Source organism: Oncorhynchus tshawytscha, linkage group LG05, assembly GCF_018296145.1.
Source record: "Oncorhynchus tshawytscha isolate Ot180627B linkage group LG05, Otsh_v2.0, whole genome shotgun sequence".
NCBI lineage: Eukaryota > Metazoa > Chordata > Actinopteri > Salmoniformes > Salmonidae > Oncorhynchus > Oncorhynchus tshawytscha.
The window spans coordinates 2,053,509-2,080,050 of NC_056433.1; the positions used below are offsets into that span (position 1 = coordinate 2,053,509).

Here is a 26,542-nt window from a genome sequence, read left to right on the forward strand (position 1 = left end):
GCCATGCACGCCTCCAACTCAATCATCAAGTTTGCGGACGACACAACAGTGGTAGGCTTGATTACCAACAACGACGAGACGGCCTACAGGGAGGAGGTGAGGGCCCTCGGAGTGTGGTGTCAGGAAAATAACCTCACACTCAACGTCAACAAAACTAAGGAGATGATTGTGGACTTCAGGAAACAGCAGAGGGAACACCCCCATCCACATCGATGGAACAGTAGTGGAGAGGGTAGCAAGTTTTAAGTTCCTCGGCATACACATCACAGACAAACTGAATTGGTCCACTCACACAGACAGCATCGTGAGGAAGGCGCAGCAGCGCCTCTTCAACCTCAGGAGGCTGAAGAAATTCGGCTTGTCACCAAAAGCACTCACAAACTTCTACAGATGCACAATAGAGAGCATCCTGGCGGGCTGTATCACCGCCTGGTATGGCAACTGCACCGCCCTCAACCGTAAGGCTCTCAGAGGGTAGTGAGGTCTGCACAACGCATCACCGGGGCAAACTACCTGCCCTCCAGGACACCTACACCACCCGATGCTACAGGAAGGCCATAAAGATCATCAAGGACATCAACCACCCGAGCCACTGCCTGTTCACCCCGCTGTCATCCAGAAGGCGAGGTCAGTACAGGTGCATCAAAGCTGGGACCGAGAGACTGAAAAACAGCTTCTATCTCAAGGCCATCAGACTGTTAAACAGCCACCACTAACATTGAGTGGCTACTGCCAACACACTGTCAATGACACTGACTCTACTCCAGCCACTTTAATCATGGGAATTGATGGGAAATTATGTAAATATATCACTAGCCACTTTAAACAATGCTACCTTATATAATGTTACTTACCCTACATTGTTCATCTCATATGCATACGTTGATACTGTACTCTATATCATCGACTGCATCCTTATGTAATACATGTATCACTAGCCACTTTAACTATGCCACTTGGTTTACATACTTATCTCATATGTATATACTGTACTCGATATCATCTACTGTATCTTGCCTATGCTGCTCTGTACCATCACTCATTCATATATTCTTATGTACATATTCTTTATCCCCTTACACTGTGTATAAGACAGTAGTTTTTTTTGGAATTGTTAGTTAGATTACTTGCTCGTTATTACTGCATTGTCGGAACTAGAAGCACAAGCATTTCGCTACACTCGCATTAACATCTGCTAACCATGTGTATGTGACAAATAAAATTTGATTTGATTTGAAGCATTTCGCTACACTCGCATTAACATCTGCTCACCATGTGTATGTAACAAATAAAATTTGATTGGATTTGATTTGATACACACACACACACCTGTTAGATACACACCTGTTATACACACACACACACACACCTGTTAGATACACACCTGTTATACACACACACCTGTTATACACACACACACCTGTTAGATACACACACCTGGACTTGTTAGATACACGGTCCAGTCAGGGTGATTTGGAGACTCACCCGATATGTATCCCAGGATAGGTGTCAGAGAGTTAAACTGTTTATCATGTTTCAACCTCTCCTCTGGACTGATGTTCCACATGCTGACTGCATCTATAGAGACAGGAGGGAGGGAGAGAGAGGGACGGGGAGAGAGGGGATGAGTGGGGAAGGGGGAGAGAGAGGAGGAGTGGGGAAGGGAAAGAGAGGAGAGGACGGGGAGAGAGAGGGACGGGGAGAGAGGGGAGGACGGGGAGAGAGAGGAGGACGGGGAGAGAGAGGACGGGGAGAGAGAGGAGGACGGGGAGAGAGAGGGACGGGAGAGAGGGGAGGAGTGGGGAAGGGAGAGAGAGGAGAGGACGGGGAGAGAGAGGAGAGGACGGGGAGAGAGAGGAGAGGACGGGGAGAGAGAGGGACGGGGAGAGAAGGGAGGACGGGGAGAGAGAGAGGGACGGGGAGAGAGAGGAACGGGGAGAGAGAGAGGGACAGGGAGAGAGGGGGACGGGGAGAGAGAGGGACGGGGAGAGAGAGGGACGGGGAGAGAGAGGGACGGGGAGAGAGAGGGACGGGGAGAGAGAGGGACAGGGAGAGAGAGGGACGGGGAGAGAGAGGGACGGGGAGAGAGAGAGGGACGGGGAGAGAGAGAGGGACAGGGAGAGAGAGAGGGACGGGGAGAGAGGGGAGGACGGGGAGAGAGAGGGACGGGGAGAGAGGGAAGGACGGGGAGAGAGAGAGGACGGGGAGAGAGAGGGACGGGGAGAGAGAGGGACGGGGAGAGAGAGGGACGGGGAGAGAGAGGGACAGGGAGAGAGAGGGACGGGGAGAGAGAGGGACGGGGAGAGAGAGGGACGGGGAGAGAGAGGGAAGGGGAGAGAGGGGGACGGGGAGAGAGGGAAGGACGGGGAGAGAGAGAGGGACGGGGAGAGAGAGGGACGGGGAGAGAGAGGGACGGGGAGAGAGAGGGACGGGGAGAGAGAGGGACGGGGAGAGAGAGGAGGACGGGGAGAGAGAGGGACGGGGAGAGAGAGGGACGGGGAGAGAGAGGGACGGGGAGAGAGAGGGACGGGGAGAGAGAGGGACGGGGAGAGAGGGGAGGACGGGGAGAGAGGGGAGGACGGGGAGAGAGAGGGACGGGGAGAGAGGGAAGGACGGGGAGAGAGAGAGGGACGGGGAGAGAGGGAAGGACGGGGAGAGAGAGAGGGACGGGGAGAGAGGGGAGGACGGGGAGAGAGAGAGAGGGACGGGGAGAGAGAGAGAGACGGGGAGAGAGAGAGAGGCACGGGGAGAGAGAGAGGGACAGGGAGAGAGAGGGACGGGGAGAGAGAGGGACGGGGAGAGAGAGGGAGGACGGGGAGAGAGGAGAGAGGGAGGACGGGGAGAGAGAGGAACGGGGAGAGAGGGGAGGACGGGGAGAGAGAGGGACGGGGAGAGAGAGGGACGGGGAGAGAGAGGGATGGGGAGAGAGGAACGGGGAGAGAGGGGGACGGGGAGAGAGAGGGACGGGGAGAGAGGGGGACGGGGAGAGAGAAGAACGGGGAGAGAGGGGAGGACAGGGAGAGAGAGGAACGGGGAGAGAGGGGAGGACGGGGAGAGAGAGGAACGGGGAGAGAGAGGGAGGACGGGGAGAGAGAGGGACGGGGAGAGAGAGGAGGACGGGGAGAGAGAAGAACGGGGAGAGAGGGGAGGACGGGGAGAGAGAGGAACGAGGAGAGAGGGGAGGACGGGGAGAGAGAGGGACGGGGGAGAGAGAGAGGGACAGGGAGAGAGAGGAACGGGGAGAGAGAGGAAAGGAAAATGAATATATTAGAATATTTCATACTATATAATCAATTAGTACTGGTTCATATGAAGCCAATTTGTGTATTTATTTTTGAATTATTAGGTAAAGTGAGTTTTACATTATTGTTGAGAGAATCAGATGGGAGTCAGGGCTGTGTGTCCTCCCAAAGAGTCCCAAATGGCACCCTATTCTCTATAGGCTTAGACCAAAGTAGTGCACCCTAATCCCTATAGGCTTAGACCAAAGTAGTGCACCCTACTCCTTATAGGCTTAGACCAAAGTAGTGCACCCTAATCCCTATAGGCTTAGACCAAAGTAGTGCACCCTACTCCTTATAGGCTTAGACCAAAGTAGTGCACCCTATTCCCTATAGGCTTAGACCAAAATAGTGCACCCTATTCCCTATAGGCCCTGGACCAAAGTAGTGCACTATATAGTGAATAGGGTCTTGGACCAAAGTATTGCGTTACATGTACATAGAGCATAGGGGGCCATTTGGGAGGCAGCCAGGATCAGGCATCACTAATTGATCCAGATAGCAAAAAATGCATGATGAGGTTTATTTCCAGACTTTACTGTAGAAAACCGAGTGGATGGGAAATATATCTCTGACTCTGTTGGAGACTTCTGCTCCCCCCTATGAGTTGTGTATATTGGGTTGTCTACTCCAGTGCCTGGTCCCAGCTGTTTGTGCTGCTGTAACCTACTACTGCTCCTTATCTGTGGATGGGGAAGCTGTGGACTGTTGAAGTATGGGGAGGCTGTGGACTGTTGAAGTATGGGGAGGCTGTGGACTGTTGTGAAGTATGGAGAGGCTGTGGACTGTTGAAGTATGGGGAGGCTGTGGACTGTTGAAGTATGGGGAGGCTGTGGACTGTTGAAGTATGGGGAGGCTGTGGACTGTTGAAGTATGGGGAGGCTGTGGACTGTTGAAGTATGGAGAGGCTGTGGAGTGTTGTGAAGTATGGGGAGGCTGTGGACTGTTGAAGTATGGGGAGGCTGTGGACTGTTGAAGTATGGGGAGGCTGTGGACTGTTGAAGTATGGGGAGGCTGTGGACTGTTGAAGTATGGGGAGGCTGTGGACTGTTGAAGTATGGGGAGGCTGTGGACTGTTGAAGTATGGGGAGGCTGTGGACTGTTGAAGTATGGGGAGGCTGTGGACTGTTGAAGTATGGGGAGGCTGTGGACTGTTGAAGTATGGGGAGGCTGTGGACTGTTGAAGTATGGGGAGGCTGTGGACTGTTGAAGTATGGGGAGGCTGTGGACTGTTGAAGTATGGAGAGGCTGTGGAGTGTTGTGAAGTATGGGGAGGCTGTGGACTGTTGAAATATGGAGAGGCTGTGGACTGTTGAAGTATGGGGAGGCTGTGGACTGTTGAAGTACGGGGAGGCTGTGGACTGTTGTGAAGTACGGGAGGCTGTGGACTGTTGAAGTATGGGGAGGCTGTGGACTGTTGAAGTATGGGGAGGCTGTGGACTGTTGAAGTATGGAGAGGCTGTGGACTGTTGAAGTGTGGAGAGGCTTTGGACTGTTGAAGTACGGGAGGCTGTGGACTGTTGAAGTATGGGGAGGCTGTGGACTGTTGAAGTATTGGGAGGCTGTGGACTTTTGTGAAGTATGGGGAGGCTGTGGAGTGTTGAAGTATGGGGAGGCTGTGGACTGTTGAAGTATGGTGAGGCTGTGGACTGTTGTGAAGTATGGTGAGGCTGTGGACTGTTGAAGTATGGTGAGGCTGTGGACTGTTGTGAAGTATGGTGAGGCTGTGGACTTTTGTGAAGTATGGGGAAGCTGTGGAGTGTTGAAGTATGGGGAGGCTGTGGAGTGTTGAAGTATGGGGAGGCTGTGGACTGTTGAAGTATGGTGAGGCTGTGGACTGTTGTGAAGTATGGTGAGGCTGTGGACTGTTGTGAAGTATGGTGAGGCTGTGGACTTTTGTGAAGTATGGTGAGGCTGTGGACTGTTGTGAAGTATGGTGAGGCTGTGGAGTGTTGTGAAGTATGGTGAGGCTGTGGACTGTTGTGAAGTATGGTGAGGCTGTGGACTGTTGTGAAGTATGGTGAGGCTGTGGACTTTTGTGAAGTATGGTGAGGCTGTGGACTGTTGTGAAGTATGGTGAGGCTGTGGAGTGTTGTGAAGTATGGGGAGGCTGTGGACTGTTGTGAAGTATGGGGAGGCTGTGGACTGTTGAAATATGGGGAGGCTGTTGACTGTTGAAGTATGGGGGGCTGTGGACTGTTGTGAAGTATGGGGAGGCTGTGGACTGTTGAAGTATGGGGAGGCTGTGGACTGTTGAAGTACGGGAGGCTGTGGACTTTTGTGAAGTATGGGGAAGCTGTGGAGTGTTGAAGTATGGGGAGGCTGTGGACTGTTGGAGTATGGTGAGGCTGTGGACTGTTGTGAAGTATGGTGAGGCTGTGGACTGTTGTGAAGTATGGTGAGACTGTGGACTTTTGTGAAGTATGGGGAAGCTGTGGAGTGTTGAAGTATGGGGAGACTGTGGACTGTTGTGAAGTATGGTGAGGCTGTGGACTTTTGTGAAGTATGGTGAGGCTGTGAACTGTTGTGAAGTATGGGGAGGCTGTGGAGTGTTGAAGTATGGAGAGGCTGTGGAGTGTTGAAGTATGGGAGGCTGTGGACTGTTGAAGTATGGGGAGGCTGTGGAGTGTTGAAGTATGGAGAGGCTGTGGAGTGTTGAAGTATGGGGAGGCTGTGGACTGTTGTGAAGTATGGGGAGGCTGTGGACTGTTGAAGTATGGGGAGGCTGTGGACTGTTGTGAAGTATGGGGAGGCTGTGGACTGTTGAAGTATGGTGAGGCTGTGGACTGTTGTGAAGTATGGGGAGGCTGTGGACTGTTGTGAAGTATGGAGAGGCTGTGGACTGTTGAAGTATGGGGAGGCTGTGGAGTGTTGAAGTATGGGGAGGCTGTGGAGTGTTGAAGTATGGGGAGGCTGTGGAGTGTTGAAGTATGGGGAGGCTGTGGACTGTTGTGAAGTATGGGGAGGCTGTGGACTGTTGAAGTATGGGGATGCTGTGGACTGTTGTGAAGTATGGGGAGGCTGTGGACTGTTGTGAAGTATGGGGAGGCTGTGGACTGTTGAAGTACGGGGAGGCTGTGGACTGTTGTGAAGTACGGGAGGCTGTGGACTGTTGAAGTATGGGGAGGCTGTGGACTGTTGAAGTATGGGGAGGCTGTGGACTGTTGAAGTATGGAGAGGCTGTGGACTGTTGAAGTGTGGAGAGGCTTTGGACTGTTGAAGTACGGGAGGCTGTGGACTGTTGAAGTATTGGGAGGCTGTGGACTTTTGTGAAGTATGGGGAGGCTGTGGAGTGTTGAAGTATGGGGAGGCTGTGGACTGTTGAAGTATGGTGAGGCTGTGGACTGTTGTGAAGTATGGTGAGGCTGTGGACTGTTGAAGTATGGGGAGGCTGTGGACTGTTGTGAAGTATGGGGAGGCTGTGGACTGTTGAAGTATGGGGAGGCTGTGGACTGTTGAAGTATGGTGAGGCTGTGGACTGTTGAAGTATGGTGAGGCTGTGGACTGTTGTGAAGTATGGTGAGGCTGTGGACTGTTGTGAAGTATGGTGAGGCTGTGGACTTTTGTGAAGTATGGTGAGGCTGTGGACTGTTGTGAAGTATGGTGAGGCTGTGGAGTGTTGTGAAGTATGGGGAGGCTGTGGACTGTTGTGAAGTATGGGGAGGCTGTGGACTGTTGAAATATGGGGAGGCTGTTGACTGTTGAAGTATGGGGGGCTGTGGACTGTTGTGAAGTATGGGGAGGCTGTGGACTGTTGAAGTATGGGGAGGCTGTGGACTGTTGAAGTACGGGGAGGCTGTGGACTTTTGTGAAGTATGGGGAAGCTGTGGAGTGTTGAAGTATGGGAGGCTGTGGACTGTTGGAGTATGGTGAGGCTGTGGACTGTTGTGAAGTATGGTGAGGCTGTGGACTGTTGTGAAGTATGGTGAGGCTGTGGACTGTTGTGAAGTATGGTGAGACTGTGGACTTTTGTGAAGTATGGGGAAGCTGTGAACTGTTGTGAAGTATGGGGAGGCTGTGGAGTGTTGAAGTATGGAGAGGCTGTGGACTGTTGAAGTATGGGGAGGCTGTGGAGTGTTGAAGTATGGGGAGGCTGTGGAGTGTTGAAGTATGGGGAGGCTGTGGACTGTTGTGAAGTATGGTGAGGCTGTGGACTGTTGAAGTATGGGGAGGCTGTGGACTGTTGTGAAGTATGGAGAGGCTGTGGACTGTTGAAGTATGGGGAGGCTGTGGAGTGTTGAAGTATGGAGAGGCTGTGGAGTGTTGAAGTATGGGGAGGCTGTGGACTGTTGTGAAGTATGGGGAGGCTGTGGACTGTTGAAGTATGGGGATGCTGTGGACTGTTGTGAAGTATGGGGAGGCTGTGGACTGTTGTGAAGTATGGGGAGGCTGTGGACTGTTGAAATATGGGGAGGCTGTGGACTGTTGTGAAGTATGGAGAGGCTGTGGACTGTTGAAGTATGGGGAGGCTGTGGACTGTTGTGAAGTATGGAGAGGCTGTGGACTGTTGAAGTATGGGGAGGCTGTGGAGTGTTGAAGTATGGAGAGGCTGTGGAGTGTTGAAGTATGGGAGGCTGTGGAGTGTTGAAGTATGGGGAGGCTGTGGACTGTTGAAGTATGGGGATGCTGTGGACTGTTGTGAAGTATGGGGAGGCTGTGGACTGTTGTGAAGTATGGGGAGGCTGTGGACTGTTGTGAAGTATGGGGAGGCTGTGGACTGTTGAAGTATGGTGAGGCTGTGGACTGTTGTGAAGTATGGTGAGGCTGTGGACTTTTGTGAAGTATGGGGAGGCTGTGGACTGTTGAATTATGGAGAGGCTGTGGACTGTTGAAGTATGGGGAGGCTGTGGACTGTTGAAGTATGGGGAGGCTGTGGACTGTTGTGAAGTATGGGGAGGCTGTGGACTGTTGAAGTATGGGGAGGCTGTTGTGAAGTATGGGGAGGCTGTGGACTGTTGTGATGTATGGGGAGGCTGTGGACTGTTGATGTATGGGGAGGCTGTGGACTGTTGTGAAGTATGGGGAGGCTGTGGACTGTTGTGAAGTATGGGGAGGCTGTGGACGGTTAAAGTATGGGAAAGCTGTGGACTGTTGTGAAGTACGGGGAGGCTGTGGACTGTTGTGAAGTACGGGGGGGCTGTAGGGACATTTTCCCTTCCCCTTGGCTTTGTGATGTGTTCAGGTTATTAATCAACCTACCAATGTATTTACAAACACTAAGATCATCCACATGTATCGATCACATTTTTACTAATATTGTAGAACTTTGTTCTAAAGCTGTATCTGAACCCATTGGATGCAGTGATCACAATATAGTGGCTTTATACAGGAAAGACAAAGTTCCATCAACTGGGCCTATAATAGTGTATAAGAGATCATTAAAATTATTTTGCCCTTACTCTTGTATATTTTTGCGTATATATTTGTTGTCTGATGTGATTAATGAGGAGCATCCAGACGCTGCACTTGATGAATTTATGAAATTGCTTCTTCCAATTATTGATAAACATTCACCCGTTAAGGAACTGACTGTTAGAACTGTTAATGCTCCAGGGTAGCCGTCTACTCTTTTCTATTCTTTACCAAAGACTTGTCACTGGCATTAAACAAAGCATGCTGTTGGCACTGGGGCATTATCTGAGCAGACACCTGCCTACTGCTGTTTTCGTCCATCCACTTGACATTGTGCCTTGGTTGTTATTGGACAACTGCCAAACTTGAACTCCACTTGACCGGAGTCTTTTGGACTCTCCCGCTGCCTGGTGTAGCGCTTACCACCATCTCTGCTTTCCACCGGCCTGTACTGAAAACTACCTCCCCTCCAAGGTGCTTCTCTGCCCAGCCCCTCGTTGGCAGGGTGTTCCGCCCAGCCCCTCGTTGGCAGGGTGTTCCGCCCAGCCCCTCATTGCCAAGGTGCTTCTCTCCTTTCCACCGGACTGTACTGGAAACTACACCCTCCAAGGTGCTTCTCTCCTTTCCACCGGCCTGTACTGGAAACTACCTCTCCCCCAAGGTGCTTCTCTCCTGGCTATCATACTGGTAACTCCGCCTCTGTTGCATTGCTGTTTTGATGGGCCCCACCATTTAATCACATTGAGTAAGTCACCGCTCTCTCCGTGCTGTTGTTATGCTGGCCAGTTTTGTGAATTTCATTGTGTTTATTGTGGGTCCTAGTGCTGGCTGGAGTGTAGTCTGTGGTTGGGTTCTGGCCTACTGCCTACAACTGTGTGATTCAATCTAACTAACTAACTATCACACTGTGTGGATTGATTGACTTTTAGCTGATTCCTCACCAACATATGCATGGAGTTTTTCCAAAATGGCATCTACCACTTTCTGCCATTCTGGGGAAACTGGCAGCAACCACCTCCAGAGACTATGACCGTTTCATCCCATGTGGGAGCTGCACCTATCCTACCCCCCTCTTGAAGAAAAAAAGGAGCAAGGACGCTTTAAGAGCAGCTACTGATCCTACCACCCAGTGGAGGTACTGAACCTGCCTCCCAGTGGAGGTATGACACACACCGTAAGCCCAGCACAAGGCAGTGGTCTTTGGTGAATGGGTCTGAAATTACTTTGGGTGATCCCATCCTGTTGACCAACAATTTCACCCACCTGCTTCCAGAGGTTCCTGCTCCTTCATCCTCTACCCTGTGCTTCCCGGGGGGGTGGGGGGGTGGACTTCGATGAAGGATATCACAGGATTTCTTCCGTCCGTCCTACATCATCAGCCAAGGGCTGCTGCTGTCGTAGTGCATGTGGGATCAAATGCCATCAAAAAAGGGTCAGAGATGATGAAACAGGATTTTCTAGAGCTAATCAACACCCTGACCGGATCTGAGAAGCAGCCAATTATCTCTGGCCCCGTGCCGCCGCTGGATCGCGGCTACAAAATGTACAGCAGCCTCTTAGCACTTCATATCTGGCTTAAATACTACTGCCGCTCTGTTGGGGAAACTTTCATTCACTCTTTTTGGAAACAAAAGATGATCTACAGGGATAATGGACAAGAACCATCTAGGAACCGACCCTCTCAGGTAATACTGCCAAAGGTTTGTCAGTTGTCATCTTGTACACATTCGTTTGAACTCCAATCTTAGATCTGCTTTTGTTAGCTCTAAAGAGAAGGCCTCTGTGATCTGCAGACCCAGTGCTTTTAGTTCAAAGGTGAATTCCATAAGCTTCCCCCATTCCATCAAAATCAAATTGTATTTGTCATATATAGTTGAAGTCGGAAGTTTACATAGACCTTAGCCAAATATATTTAAACTCAGTATTTGACCATTCCTGACATTTAATATCCTAGTAAAAAGTCCCTGTCTCAGGTCAGTTAGGATCACCACTTTATTTTAAGAATGTGAAATGTCAGAATAATAGTAGAGAGATTGATTTATTTCAGCTTTAATTTCTTTCATCACATTCCCAGTGGGTAAGAAGTTTACATACACTCAATTAGTATTTGGTAGCATTGCCTTTAAATTGTTTAACTTGAGTCAAACGTTTTGGGTAGCCTTCCACAAGCATCCCATAATAAATTGGGTGAATTCTGGCCCATTCCTCCTGACAGAGCTGGTGTAACTGAGTCAGGTTTGTAGGCCTCCTTGCTCGCACACGCTTTTTCAGTTCTGCCCACACATTTTCTATAGGATTGAGGTCATGGCTTTGCGATGGCCACTTCAATACCTTGACTTTGTTGTACTTAAGCCATTTTGCCACAACTTTGGAAGTATGCTTGGGGTATTTGTCCATTTGGAAGACCCATTTCCAACCAAGCTTTAACTTCCTGACTAATGTCTTGATGTTGCTTCAATATTTCCATATTTTCTTTCCTCATGAAGCCATCTATTTTGTGAAGTGCACCAGTCCCTCCTGCAGCAAAGCACCCCCACAACATTATGCTGCCACCCCCGTGCTTCACGGTTGGGATGGTGTTCTCCGGCTTGGAGTTTCTCCCTTTTTCCTCCAAACATAACGATGGTCATTATGGCCAAACAGTTCGATTTTTGTTTCATCAGACCAGAGGACATTTCTCCAAAAAAGTCAGATCTTTGTCCCCATGTGCAGTTGCAAACGGTAGTCTGGCTTTTTATGGCGGTTTGGAGCAGTTGCTTCTTCCTTGCTGAGTGGCCTTTCAGGTTATGTCGATATAGGACTAATTTTACTGTGGATATAGATACTTTTGTACCCGTTTCCTCCAGCATCTTCACAAGGTCTTTTGCTGTTGTTCTGTGATTGATTTGCACTTTTAGCACCAAAGTATGTTCATCTCTAGGAGACAGAAAGTGTCTCCTTCCTGAGCGGTATGATGGCTGCGTGGTCCTATGGTGTTTATACTTGCAAACTATTGCTGGTAAAGATGAACGTGGTACCTTCAGGCATTTGGAAATTGCTCCCAAGGATGAACCAGACTTGCAGAGGTCTATAATTATTTTTCTGAGATCTTGGCTGATTTCTTTTGATTTTCCCATGATGTCAAGCAAAGAGGCACTGAGTTTGAAGGTAGGCCTTGAAATACATCCACAGGTACACCTCTAATTGGCTCACATTATGTCAATTAGCCTATCAGGCGCTTCTAAAGCCATGACATAATTTTCTGGAATTTTCCAAGCTATTTAAAGGCACAGTCAACTTAATTTATGTAAACTTCTGACCCACTGGAATTGTGATACAGTGAATTATAAGTGAAATAATCTGTCTGGAAACAATTGTTGGAAAAATGACTTGTGTCATGTACAAAGTGGTGTCCTAACTGATTTGCCAAAACTATAGATTGTTAACAAGAAATTTGTGGAGTGGTTGAAAAATGAGTTTTAATGACTCCAGCCTAAGTGTATGTAAACTTCCGACTTCAACTGTACATGTCTCTAGCTGATGTTAAAATCTGAGATGATGATCCTGGAGAATTGTCATCAACTGACACTAATTAGCATAACGCAACGGACCAAAAATATTACTAGAAAATATTCATATTCATGAAATCACAAGTGAAATATATTGAAACACAGCTTAGCCTTTTGTTAATCATCTCAGATTTTGAAATGATGCTTTACAGCCGAAGCAAGACAAGCATTTGTGTAAATTTATCGATAGCCTAGCATAGCATTATGCCTAGCTAGCAGCAGACAACCTTGTCACGAAAATCAGAAATCAGAAAAGCAATCAAATTAAATCGTTTACCTTTGATGAGCTTCGGATGTTTTCACTCACGAGACTCCCAGTTAGATAGCAAATGTTCCTTTTTTCCCAAAATATTATTTTTGTTGCCAAATTAACTCCGTTAGTTCTTCACGCATGGCTGAGAACTCGACCGGAAATTGCGGTAACGACAACGCCGAAAAATATTCAAAATTAGCTCCATAATATCGACAGAAACATGGCAAACGTTGTTTATAATCAATCCTTGTAACGGCTCTCTTCTATCTCCTCCTCTGACGAAGAGGTAGAACAAGGATCGGACCAAAATGCAGCGTGATGTTGATTCATGATATATTTTAATGAAGGAAAACCTATACATACAGAAACTACAAAACTAACGAAATGAAATAATGAAAACCGAAACAGCCTATCTGGTGAAATACAAAACACTAAGACAGGAACAATCACCCACGAAAACACTCACAGAATATGGCTGCCTAAATATGGTTCCCAATCAGAGACAACGATAATCACCTGACTCTGATTGAGAACCGCCTCAGGCAGCCATAGACTACGTAGACACCCCACAAAACCCCTAAGACAAAAACACACCACAATAACCCATGTCACACCCTGGCCTGACCAAATAATTAAAGAAAACACAAAATACTAAGACCAAGGCGTGACAGAACCCCCCCCCCCCTAAGGTGCGGACTCCCGGACGCACCTCAAAACCATAGGGAGGGTCCAGGTGGGCGTCTGTCCATGGTGGCGGCTCCGGCTAGGGACGTGGACCCCACTCCATAAATGTCATAGTTCCTCCCCCTCGCTTCCTGGGATAATCTACCCTCGCCGCCGACCATGGCCTAATAGTCCTCACCCAGAACCCCACTGGACTGAGGGGCAGCTCGTGACTGAGGGGCAGCTCGGGACTGAGGGGCAGCTCGGGACTGAGGGGTAGCTCGGGACTGAGGGGTAGCTCGGGACTGAGGGGTAACTCGGGACTGAGGGGAAGCCCGGCACTGAGGGGAAGCCCAGCACTGAGGGGAAGCCCAGCACTGAGGGAAGCCCAGCACTGAGGGGAAGCCCAGCACTGAGGGGAAGCCCAGCACTGAGGGGAAGCCCAGCACTGAGAGGAAGCTCAGCACTGAGAGGAAGCTCAGCACTGAGAGGAAGCTCAGGCAGGTAGTTGGCTTTGGCAGATCCTGGCTGGCTGGCGGATCTGGAAGAGTCTGGTTGACTGGCAGATCTGGAAGAGTCTGGTTGACTGGCAGATCTGGAAGAGTCTGGCAGATCTGGCAGATCTGGAAGAGTCTGGCAGATCTGGAAGAGTCTGGAAGAGTCTGGCAGATCTGGAAGAGTCTGGAAGAGTCTGGCAGATCTGGAAGAGTCTGGCAGATCTGGAAGAGTCTGGAAGAGTCTGGCAGATCTGGAAGAGTCTGGCAGATCTGGAAGAGTCTGGCTGACTGGTGGATCTAGCTGCTCTGGCTGCTCCATGCAGACTGGCAGCTCTGGCTGCTCCATGCAGACTGGCAGCTCTGGCTGCTCTATGCAGACTGACAGCTCAGGCTGCTCCATGCAGACTGGCAGCTCTGGCTGCTCCATGCAGACTGGCAGCTCAGGCTGCGCTGAACAGGCAGGAGACTCCGGCAGCGCTGGAGAGAAGGAAGGCTCTGGCTGCGCTAAACAGGCGGGAGACTCCGGCAGCGCTGGAGAGGCGAGGCGCACTGTAGGCCTGATGCGTGGTGCTGGCACTGGTGGAACTGGATAGAGAACACGCACAGGAAGCCTGGTGCGGGGAGCTGCCACCGGAGGACTGGTGTGTAGAGGTGGCTCTGGATAGACCGGACCGTGCAGGCGCACTGGAGCTCTTGAGCACCAAGCCTGCCCAACCTTACCTGGCTCGATGCCCACTCTAGCCCGGCCAATACGAAGAGCTGGTATGGACCGCACCGGGCTATGCACCCGCACTGGAAACACTGTGCGCTCCATAGCATAACACGGTGCCTGCCCGGTCTCTCTAGCCCCCCGGTAAGCACAGGGAGTTTGCGCAGGTCTCCTACCTGGCATAGCCAGAAATTTTTGGGGCCGACTCTCAGGCTTCCATCCGCGTCGCCTTGCTGCCTCCTCATACCAGTGCCTCTCCGCTTTCGCCGCCTCCAGTTCTTCCTTGGGGCGGCGATATTCTCCAGGCTGAGCCCAGGGTCCTTTACCATCCAGTTCCTCCTCCCATGTCCATTTCTCCAGGTGGTGCAACCTCTCCCACTGCAGCTGCTGCTGCTCCTGCTGCTGCTGTTGCCTGTTACCATGCCACTTGGTCCGGGTGTGGTGGGTGATTCTGTAACGGCTCTCTTCTATCTCCTCCTCTGACGAAGAGGTAGAACAAGGATCGGACCAAAATGCAGCGTGATGTTGATTCATGATATATTTTAATGATATATTTTAATGAAGGAAAACCTGTACATACAGAAACTACAAAACTAACGAAATGAAATAATGAAAACCGAAACAGCCTATCTGGTGAAATACAAAACACTAAGACAGGAACAATCACCCACGAAAACACTCACAGAATATGGCTGCCTAAATATGGTTCCCAATCAGTAATTAAAGAAAACACAAAATACTAAGACCAAGGCGTGACACTCCTCAAGGTGTTTTTCAAATATCTATTCGATAATATATCAACTGAGCTGTATTTTCAGTAAGAAAAAAATAGCTACCTCTGTCTATTACGCAAGAATTACTCAGAGCCCTCAGCCAGACACTTACGCAATGTAGTCGTTTACGCTCATTCTTCAACATAAAGGCGTGAAACTACGTCAAAATGCCGTAGACACGTTGGGGAATACGTAGAAAAATGAATCTGGTTGATAGCCCATTCACTGCTCAATAGGGACGCATCGGAACGCAAATCTTTCAAAACATGAGTCACTTCCTGATTGGATTTTTCTCAGGCTTTCACCTGCAATATCAGTTCTGTTATACTCACAGACAATATTTTTACAGTTTTGGAAACTTTAGAGTGTATTCTATCCTAATCTGTCAATTATATGCATATTCTATCATCTTGTCCTGACAAAATAGCCCACTTACTTTGGGAACGTTATTTTTCCAAAAATGAAAAAGTGCCCCCTAGTTTCAAGAGGTTTTAAAGAAGAAAAGGGTCTCCTTCAGCTCGGACTCAGTGACTTTCTGCAGGAAGAAACGTTGTAGCGGAGCAGGAGAAAAAGAGGGAGGAGCATTTGGGCTACTCACATTAGAAGGGGTGGGAGATGAGGAAATGTTGGACGGGCAAGGAGGCGTGGCTGAGTCAAATACAAATCCCGACTTAATGAAGTGGTGATTAAAGAGCTCAGCCATGTGCTTCTTGTCAGTAACAACCACATCCTCAACATTAAAGGAAATGGGCAGCTGTGAGGAGGAAGGTTTATTTCTACAGGTCTTTAATTGTTTTCCAGAACTTCTTGGGGTTAGACCAACAGAGAGAAACTGCTCCTTAAAGTAATTAACTTTGGCTGCCTGAACGAGAGCCAGTCAGCCGGAGTATGCGTGTGCCGAGCATTTTGCCAAATGTAATTATTGAGGTGGAGAAACTCTGCAAGATTACGGTCGAACCAGGGACTGAACCTGAATTTAATTCTCATTTTCTTTTCTCATTTTCTTTGTGGGGGCGTGTTTGTTAACAATACCACTGACAATATCAAAAAAGAAGGTCCAAGCGTCTTCGACAGAGGGGATGACGCTGATACCATTTTACAGAGGTCATGAAGGCTTGTTTGCTCATTAAAGTTTTTTAGCTATGACAAATCAGGACAGGTCGTTTCACTTAGTAGCCAATCACAGGCTGTAAAACAGGTCAAACAGGTTAATAATAAGGTCATTACAGAAAACACCAGACTGACACCTATCAGGATTATTTTGTGAGAATAACATTGAGGAGAGCAGCCTTTTCTGGGTGTTTGGAGTCATACCTTGTGGGATTGGTAATAATCTGAGAAATATTTAGAGAGTCCCATTTCTTTAGGACTTGGTCAGGTGGTTTAAGCATGTCCCAGTTTAGGTCACTGAGCAAGACAAATTCAGGTGTAAGGGGCCACCTTTGGAGGATCTGTTTTGCTGAAAAAGGTTATAACCAGAAAGGTTAACATCAGTATTCAAAACACTCTTCCTTAACCACATCTCAGTAATGACCAACACATCTGGATTGGAGCTGGGAACCCAAACGTTCAATTGATCCATTTTAGGTAATAAGCTTCTAGTGTTAATAACGTGCAGAAAACCCAGGCTTTTACGAGAGCAGAAATCAGTGAAGCATATATCAGAGATATATATCTTGATCTTCCTGTGACATCAGGTGCTGTAGGTGTCCTGGAGGGAAGGTATTTTGCCCCTGATGATGCGTTGGGCAGACCGTATCACCCTCTGGTGAGCCCGGTGGTTGCGGGCAGTGCAGTTGCCGTACCAGTAGGTGATACAGCCCGACAGGTTGCTCTGAGTTGTGAATCTGTAAAAGTGTGTGAGGGTTTTAGGTGCCAAGCCAATTTCTTTCAACCTCCTGAGGTTGAAGATGCAATGTTGCGCCTTCTTCACCACACTGTCTGTGTGGGTGGAACATTTCAGTTTGTCAGAAACGCCAAGGAACTTGAATCTTATCCATCGAATCGGTCCCATTGATGTGAATAGGGGTTTTTCCCGAAGTCCACAGCCTCCTTTGTTTTGTTGACGTTGGGTGAGAGGTTATTTTCCTGGCACTACACTACAAGGGCCCTCACCTCCTCCCCGTAGGCTGTCTCGTCATTAATGGTAATCAGGCCTACTACTGTTGTGTCGTCTGCAAACTTCAATTGAATTTACCACAGGTTGACTCTAATCAACTTGTAGAAACATATTATCAATGGAAACAGGATGTCTCAGTTTCGAGTCTCATAGCTCTTAGTATAAATTGAAATAATCTTTCAACATGACTGGGATTGATGTGTTCACAGAAACTGTGGAAACCCTATGGACAACTCTTTTTCAGCATGTTTAACCAATCACGGATAACTAACCAACTAAGCCTGAATCTGTAGAGAAAAAAGCCTCTTAACTGCCTGAAAGCTCTCTGTTCTGTTCTCCTCCTCATACATCACAGAACCATCCAATGAGAAGCTCTTATGAGACCTAAAGGAAGGCTTTGGATAAATGAGATGTATGACGAAGAAGACAGGCCATGAAAAAAAGGCCATAGCTGTGAGAGAGAAGAGGGGAACAGAGACATTATGGCATCTCCAGTCTCCTTTACTCTACTCGGAGACAGAGGCAGAGAGAGAGAGAGCTGAAACCGAGAGAGAGCGAGAGAGAAAAGAGAGCTGAGAGAAAGCGGGAGAGAGCTCAGAGAGAGTGAGAAAGAGCTAAGAGAGAGAGGGAGAGAGAGCTGAGAGAGAGCGAGAGAGAGCTGAGACAGAGACAGAAAGAGCTGAGAGAGAGAGACTAATTATTGTGAAAACTTTAAAAAACTCTATAAACACTGAGAACCAAGAAAAGCACAGTAATACAGTAAGCAGCTGACACTAATTGAGGAGTCCATAAACACAAACAACTTTGGCAAAATTGGGAGAAAAAACTCAAATCTAAACGAGGAATTAGCGATACAAAATGGTGACATATGGACAACCCATTTTAAAATACTCTACAACACCGTTCAAATTGACACAAATGTAGAACAACGCCAAATTCACGAGACGTTTAATGGATTAGAAAAAGCTATAAAGGACCATCAAATCCACTGGACTCCCCAATTACTGACCAGGGGCCTCATTTATAAACATTTATACAAAGAAGACCACTTTCTAAGCAAACTTTTGGATTCATAAAAAGCGAACTTGACGGGAGAATGTGTGGTCCTCCATGTTTTTGTTGTATGTAATGTGGCAGTAAGGCCCTGTTCCTGGACCCAACGGGCCAGCAAGGCTCTGTTCTTCGACCCAATGGGGCAGTAAGGCCCTGTTCCTCAACCCAATGGGCAGTAAGGCTCTGTTCCTCGACCCAATGGGGCAGTAAGGCCCTGTTCCTCAACCCAATGGGCAGTAAGGCTCTGTTCCTCGACCCAATCGGGGCAGTAAGGCTCTGTTCCTCGACCCAATGGGGCAGTAAGGCTCTGTTCCTCGACCCAATGGGGCAGTAAGGCTCTGCTCCTTGACCCAATGGGGCAGTAAGGCTCTGCTCCTTGACCCAATGAGGGAGTAAGGCTCTGTTCCTCGACCCAATGGGGGAGTAAGGCCCTGTTCCTCGACCCAATGGGGCAGTAAGGCTCTGTTCCAATCAATCCGAAATTCCTTTTTGATACTGTCGCAAAGCTAACTAAAAAGCAGCATTCCCCAAGAGAGGATGACTTTCACTTTAGCAGTGATAAATTCATGAACTTCTTTGAGGAAAAGATTATGATTATTAGAAAGCAAATTACGGACTCTTCTTTAAACCTGCGTATTCCTCCAAACCTCAGTTGTCCTGAGTCTGCACAACTCTGCCAGGACCTAGGATCAAGAGAGACGCTCAAGTGTTTTAGTACTATATCTCTTGACACAATGATGAAAATAATCATGGCCTCTAAACCTTCAAGCTGCATACTGGACCCTATTCCAACTAAACTACTGAAAGAGCTGCTTCCTGTGCTTGGCCCTCCTATGTTGAACATAATAAACGGCTCTCTATCCACTGGATGTGTACCAAACTCACTAAAAGTGGCAGTAATAAAGCCTCTCTTGAAAAAGCCAAACCTTGACCCAGAAAATATAAAAAACTATCGGCCTATATCGAATCTTCCATTCCTCTCAAAGATTTTAGAGAAGGCTGTTGCTCAGCAACTCACTGCCTTCCTGAAGACAAACAATGTATACGAAATGCTTCAGTCTGGTTTTAGACCCCATCATAGCACTGAGACGGCACTTGTGAAGGTGGTAAATGACATTTTAATGGCATCGGACCGAGGCTCTGCATCTGTCCTCGTGCTCCTAGACCTTAGTGCCGCTTTTGATACCATCGATCACCACATTCTTTTGGAGAGATTGGAAACCCAAATTGGTCTACACGGACAAGTTCTGGCCTGGTTTAGATCTTATCTGTCGGAAAGATATCACTTTGTCTCTGTGAATGGTTTGTCCTCTGACAAATCAACTGTAAATTTCGGTGTTCCTCAAGGTTCCGTTTTAGGACCACTATTGTTCTCACTATATATTTTACCTCTTGGGGATGTTATTCGAAAACATAATGTAAACTTTCACTGCTATGCGGATGACACACAGCTGTACATTTCAATGAAACATGGTGAAGCCCCAAAATTGCCCTCGCTAGAAGCATGTGTTTCAGACATAAGGAAGTGGATGGCTGCAAACTTTCTACTATTAAACTCGGACAAAACAGAGATGCTTGTTCTAGGTCCCAAGAAACAAAGAGATATTCTGTTGAATCTGACAATTAATCTTAATGGTTGTACAGTCGTCTCAAATAAAACTGAAGGACCTCGGCGTTACTCTGGACCCTGATCTCTCTTTTGAAGAACATATCAAGACCATTTCAAGGACATCTTTTTTCCATCTACGTAACATTGCAAAAATCAGAAACTTTCTGTCCAAAAATGATGCAGAAAAATTAATCCATGCTTTTGTCACTTCTAGGTTAGACTACTGCAATGCTCTATTTTCCGGCTACCCGGATAAAGCACTAAATAAACTTCAGTTAGTGCTAAATACGGCTGCTAGAATCCTGACTAGAACCAAAAAATTTGATCATATTACTCCAGTGCTAGCCTCTCTACACTGTCAAAGCAAGGGCTGATTTCAAGGTTTTACTGCTAACCTACAAAGCATTACATGGGCTTGCTCCTACCTATCTCTCTGATTTGGTCCTGCCGTACATACCTACACGTACGCTACGGTCACAAGACGCAGGCCTCCTAATTGTCCCTAGAATTTCTAAGCAAACAGCTGGAGGCAGGGCTTTCTCCTATAGAGCTCCATTTTTATGGAACGGTCTGCCTACCCATGTCAGAGACGCAAACTCGGTCTCAACCTTTAAGTCTTTACTGAAGACTCATCTCTTCAGTGGGTCATATGATTGAGTGTAGTCTGGCCCAGGAGTGGGAAGGTGAACGGAAAGGCTCTGGAGCAACGAACCGCCCTTGCTGTCTCTGCCTGGCCGGTTCCCCTCTTTCCACTGGGATTCTCTGCCTCTAACCCTATTACAGGGGCTGGGTCACTGGCTTACTGGGGCTCTCTCATGCCGTCCCTGGAGGGGGTGCGTCACCTGAGTGGGTTGATTCACTGTTGTGGTCATCCTGTCTGGGTTGGCGCCCCCCTTGGGTTGTGCCGTGGCGGAGATCTTTGTGGGCTATACTCAGCCTTGTCTCAGGATGGTAAGTTGGTGGTTGAAGATATCCCTCTAGTGGTGTGGGGGCTGTGCTTTGGCAAAGTGGGTGGGGTTATATCCTTCCTGTTTGGCCCTGTCCGGGGTGACCTCGGATGGGGCCACAGTGTCTCCTGACCCCTCCTGTCTCAGCCTCCAGTATTTATGCTGCAGTAGTTTATGTGTCGGGGCTGGGGTCAGTTTGTTATATCTGGAGTACTTCTCCTGTCCTATTCGGTGTCCTGTGTGAATCTAAGTGTGCGTTCTCTAATTCTCTCCTTCTCTCTTTCTTTCTCTCTCTCGGAGGACCTGAGCCCTAGGACCTGAGCTCCAGGTCTACCTGACATGATGACTCCTTGCTGTCCCCAGTCCACCTGGCCATGCTGCTGTTCCAGTTTCAACTGACCTGAGCCCTAGGACCATGCCCCAGGACTACCTGACATGATGACTCCTTGCTGTCCCCAGTCCACCTGGCCATGCTGCTGCTCCAGTTTCAACTTCCACCTGACTGTTCTGCCTTATTATTATTCGACCATGCTGGTCATTTATGAACATTTGAACATCTTGGCCATGTTCTGTTATAATCTCCACCCGGCACAGCCAGAAGAGGACTGGCCACCCCACATAGCCTGGTTCCTCTCTAGGTTTCTTCCTAGGTTTTGGCCTTTCTAGGGAGTTTTCCAAGCCACCGTGCTTCTACACCTGCATTGCTTGCTGTTTGGGGTTTTAGGCTGGGTTTCTGTACAGCACTTTGAGATATCAGCTGATGTACGAAGGGCTATATAAATAAATTTGATTTGATTTGATTTGTTCCTCGACCCAATGGGGCAGTAAGGCCCTGTTCCTCAACCCAATGGGCAGTAAGGCTCTGTTCCTCGACCCAATCGGGGCGTAAGGCTCTGTTCCTCAACCCAATGGGGCAGTAAGGCTCTGTTCCTCGACCCAATGGGGCAGTAAGGCTCTGTTCCTCGAGCCAATGGGGCAGTAACGCTCTGTTCCTCGACCCAATGGGGGAGTAAGGCTCTGTTCCTCGACCCAATGGGGAGTAAGGCTCTGTTCCTCGACCCAATGGGGCAGTAAGGCTCTGTTCCTCAACCCAATGGGGCAGTAAGGCTCTGTTCCTCAACCCAATGGGGCAGTAATGGCTCTGTTCCTCGACCCAATGGGGCAGTAAAGGCTCTGTTCCTCGACCCAATGAGGCAGTAAGGCCCTGTTCCTCAACCCAATGGGGCAGTAAGGCCCTGTTCCTCAACCCAATGGGGCAGTAAGGCCCTGTTCCTCAACCCGAAGGGGCAGTAAGGCCCTGTTCCTCAACCCAAAGTGGCAGTAAGGCCCTGTTCCTTGACCCAATGGGGCAGTAAGGCCCTGTTCCTCAACCCAATGGGCAGTAAGGCTCTGTTCCTCGACCCAATGGGGCAGTAAGGCCCTGTTCCTCGACCCAATGGGTCAGTAAGACTCTGCTCCTCGACCCAATGGGGGAGTAAGGCTCTGCTCCTCGACCCAATGGGGGAGTAAGGCTTTGTTCCTCGACCCAATGGGGGAGTAAGGCTCTGTTCCTCGACCCAATGGGGCAGTAAAGGCTCTGTCCCTCGACCCAATGAGGCAGTAAGGCTCTGTTCCTCGACCCAATGGGGCAGTAAGGCCCTGTTCCTCAACCCAAAGGGGCAGTAAGGCCCTGTTCCTCAACCCGAAGGGGCAGTAAGGCCCTGTTCCTCAACCCAAAGTGGCAGTAAGGCCCTGTTCCTTGACCCAATGGGGCAGTAAGGCCCTGTTCCTCAACCCAATGGGCAGTAAGGCTCTGTTCCTCGACCCAATGGGGCAGTAAGGCCCTGTTCCTCGACCCAATGGGTCAGTAAGACTCTGCTCCTCGACCCAATGGGGGAGTAAGGCTCTGCTCCTCGACCCAATGGGGAGTAAGGCTTTGTTCCTCGACCCAATGGGGGAGTAAGGCTCTGTTCCTCGACCCAATGGGGCAGTAAAGGCTCTGTCCCTCGACCCAATGAGGCAGTAAGGCTCTGTTCCTCAACCCAATGGGGCAGTAAGGCTCTGTTCCTCAACCCAACGGGGAAAAGTTGCAGAAAGGTAAAAGATGCCAGGGTAAACAAGGTAAACTGCTTTTCATTTATTTTTAAATACAATGGAATCAATAAAGTCTTTGAAATGCTATACTGTTATTAATCTCTATATTGTAATCAATAAAGTAATTCCAAATTCTGTACTTATATTAACATAGATGTTCAGATCATTCCTGAGAGAGAAGGGTGCAATATCTCCAGATGGGCGTGTGGTACCCTTCCTCACCCATGTGGACAAGATGTTACTTCTTGAGGGGTCTTTGCCTTGAAAGTAAGTATGAGAGTATAAGTCATGTACAATTAACCTACTGAAAGTATACTGACTGAAAGGCAAAACAGAACTGTCAAATTACATTATAGCTGTGTCGTTGTGTCCTTGTGAATTAGAATCTTAAGGGTAACATTCTGTTGGGGAAAACTGAAATGCCCATCAAATCTTTTTCCCCAGTTTGCTGGGGAGTCGATTGTCTTTCCAAATACGGACAAAGATGTTAACATCATGAGAGAAGAAATAGCAGTCACTCTCCTCCAAAACATTGGTATGTTCAATTTCTAAATTTATATATTTGTGGATAAAAACAATATTTTTTATGGATCTTTCAAGGTTATCTTTGATCCAACTTCTGACTAGATGGCCACTAAAACACATGTATTGAAATAATTCTGCTACAAGAAACCTATACTTTTCCCTTGTTCCCTGTTCGCTCTGAAAAATACATGTAACGATGTATAGACTACTTGACATGATGTTTTGCTAGATGACCTGAGCCAACTGTGCCATTTCTGTGGTGAGGTGGACAATAATGAGCAAGACACTAACTGGGTAATTGCTTGTTCACTTCTAAAAAGGCACATTTTTACGAGTATGAATTTGTATAAGCAGTAAAATGTTAACATGATCTACCAAAACAATTCAGAAGTATGCCAGGCCTTGCAGTCCCAAGATACAAGGGTTTCGCCAAAATCCTCCCCAAACCTAATTTCCTTAATTTTGTGACTAGAGTCAAATATTTTCTATAGAACAGACGTCACGTCAGGATAGGCAACCAAAATGAATAATTGATGTATGTGTGTTATATTAAACATAGAGGAGGGAGTAAAATGTAGGCAAGCAATAAACATTTCAGAACTACTACTAGTTGAATAAGACATGGGAGAGATGAAGAATTTTGTCAGAGGTTTATTTATAGACTAATTCACTTGAAACAAATGGCCAACCCAAAAACTGCAGACATTACTAGTGCCTCCCCCGCGATCAAACCGACATAAAAAATAAAATGAAACGCAGCCTAACGTGATCAGAAATCCCAACTAGCAAGCAAGTCGCAGCAATGAAGAATTGAGTGCGTGTGCATTCACGCGAAGGGGGATTCAGGCAGGGGAAGCTTTTCAGCACAACACCGGCAAGGAACGTTAGCTAGCTAACGTTAGCTGTCTGACTTTATGGTGTGAAAATTAGCTTGTTAATAAACTCAATTATTTGATCAGATGAGTTTGCTAATGTTGCTCAACATTTCTCTGGCTAGCTAACAGAGAATTCGATCCAGCTAGCAAGATACTTAACAGGGCTAATAATTGCTCCACCACACTGTCTCCCTCACCTCAAACTTTCCAAATGCCAGTTTTTCGGTTATAGCTCAATAAGTACGCTTCATCACCTTCTCACCCCGTCTCCGTGGTCAGGCTTCTCACCTGTTACCTCTATGTTATCGTTCAGGGGACGCGCTGCTGTAACTGACAAGCTGCCTTACCAGAGTGCGCAGTGATGCTGTAACTAGTAAACTGGTAAATCTCTTCTTTCTTCAGTCACATGCTGCATTCTGCTGTTATGCAAATGACTGGCTGAACCAGCAGTGATCCACCCACCCCTCCAAACTTTTGTAATCGGATCTACACAATCACTTAGGTCACCTATTTTAGATTCAAAATGGCGAATTTTGCCGAAAGGTGACTGGTTTGCTCTTTGCATTTGCAGAACTGCATTTTTGAGGACACGGCCGCTGGTGGGTTGTAACGCACGCGGTGCAGTGGAGACATCAGGGCTGGGCACCAATGGGCCCCATCACTCATCTCCCTGCGGGACTCCCAATCACTCAGCTCCCTGCGGGACTCCCAATCACACAGCTCCCTGCGGGACTCCCAATCACACAGCTCCCTGCGGGACTCCCAATTTTAACAAGGCTAATCTGAAAACAAGACTCCTAAATTTTATCAGCATATCGATTGCACAACCAGGGGTGGAAAGACCTTGGATCATTGTTACTCTAACTTCCGCGACGCATATAAGGCCCTGCCCCGCCCCCTTTCGGAAAAGCTGACCACGACTCCATTTTGTTGATCCCTGCCTACAGACAGAAACTAAAACAAGAAGCTCCCACGCTGAGGTCTGTCCAACGCTGGTCCGACCAAGCTGACTCCACACTCCAAGACTGCTTCCATCACGTGGACTGGGAGATGTTTCGTATTGCGTCAGACAACAACATTGACGAATACGCTGATTCGGTGTGCGAGTTCATTAGAACGTGCGTTGAAGATGTCGTTCCCATAGCAACGATTAAAACATTCCCTAACCAGAAACCGTGGATTGATGGCAGCATTCGTGTGAAACTGAAGGCACGAACCACTGCTTTTAATCAGGGCAAGGTGTCTGGTAACATGGCTGAATACAAACAGTGCAGCTATTCCCTCCGCAAGGCTATCAAACAAGCTAAGCGCCAGTACAGAGACAAAGTAGAATCTCAATTCAACGGCTCAGACACAAGAGGCATGTGGCAGGGTCTACAGTCAATCACGGACTACAGGAAGAAACCCAGCCCAGTCACGGACCAGGATGTCTTGCTCCCAGGCAGACTAAATAACTTTTTGCCCGCTTTGAGGACAATACAGTGCCACTGACACGGCCTGCAACGAAAACATGCGGTCTCTCCTTCACTGCAGCCGAAGTGAGTAAGACATTTAAACGTGTTAACCCTCGCAAGGCTGCAGGCCCAGACGGCGTCCCCAGCCGCGCCCTCAGAGCATGCGCAGACCAGCTGGCCGGTGTGTTTACGGACATATTCAATCAATCCCTATACCAGTCTGCTGTTCCCACATGCTTCAAGAGGGCCACCATTGTTCCTGTTCCCAAGAAAGCTAAGGTAACTGAGCTAAACGACTACCGCCCCGTAGCACTCACATCCGTCATCATGAAGTGCTTTGAGAGACTAGTCAAGGACCATATCACCTCCACCCTACCTGACACCCTAGACCCACTCCAATTTGCTTACCGCCCAAATAGGTCCACAGACGATGCAATCTCAACCACACTGCACACTGCCCTAACCCATCTGGACAAGAGGAATGTACCTATGTGAGAATGCTGTTCATCGACTACAGCTCGGCATTCAACACCATAGTACCCTCCAAGCTCGTCATCAAGCTCGAGACCCTGGGTCTCGACCCCGCCCTGTGCAACTGGGTTCTGGACTTCCTGACGGGCCGCCCCAGGTGGTGAGGGTAGGCAACAACATCTCCTCCCCGCTGATCCTCAACACTGGGGCCCCACAAGGGTGCGTTCTGAGCCCTCTCCTGTACTCCCTGTTCACCCACGACTGCGTGGCCATGCACGCCTCCAACTCAATCATCAAGTTTGCGGACGACACAACAGTGGTAGGCTTGATTACCAACAAC

The 26,542-nt window shown here is 48.4% G+C and overlaps 1 protein-coding gene across 1 annotated transcript in view; it reads right to left on the reverse strand.

Moving 5' to 3' along the window:
- LOC112236138 (intersectin-2-like) overlaps window positions 1-26,542 on the reverse strand; it is a 99,209-nt gene that overhangs the window by 49,566 nt on the left and 23,101 nt on the right. The window contains exons 2-3 of the mRNA XM_042321302.1: window positions 9,897-10,025; window positions 1,486-1,578 (exon numbers count right to left, since the gene is read on the reverse strand). Of these exons, the coding sequence (XP_042177236.1) occupies window positions 1,486-1,578; window positions 9,897-9,924 (121 nt within the window). The 5' untranslated portion in view covers window positions 9,925-10,025. The remainder of the gene's footprint in view (window positions 1-1,485; window positions 1,579-9,896; window positions 10,026-26,542) is intronic.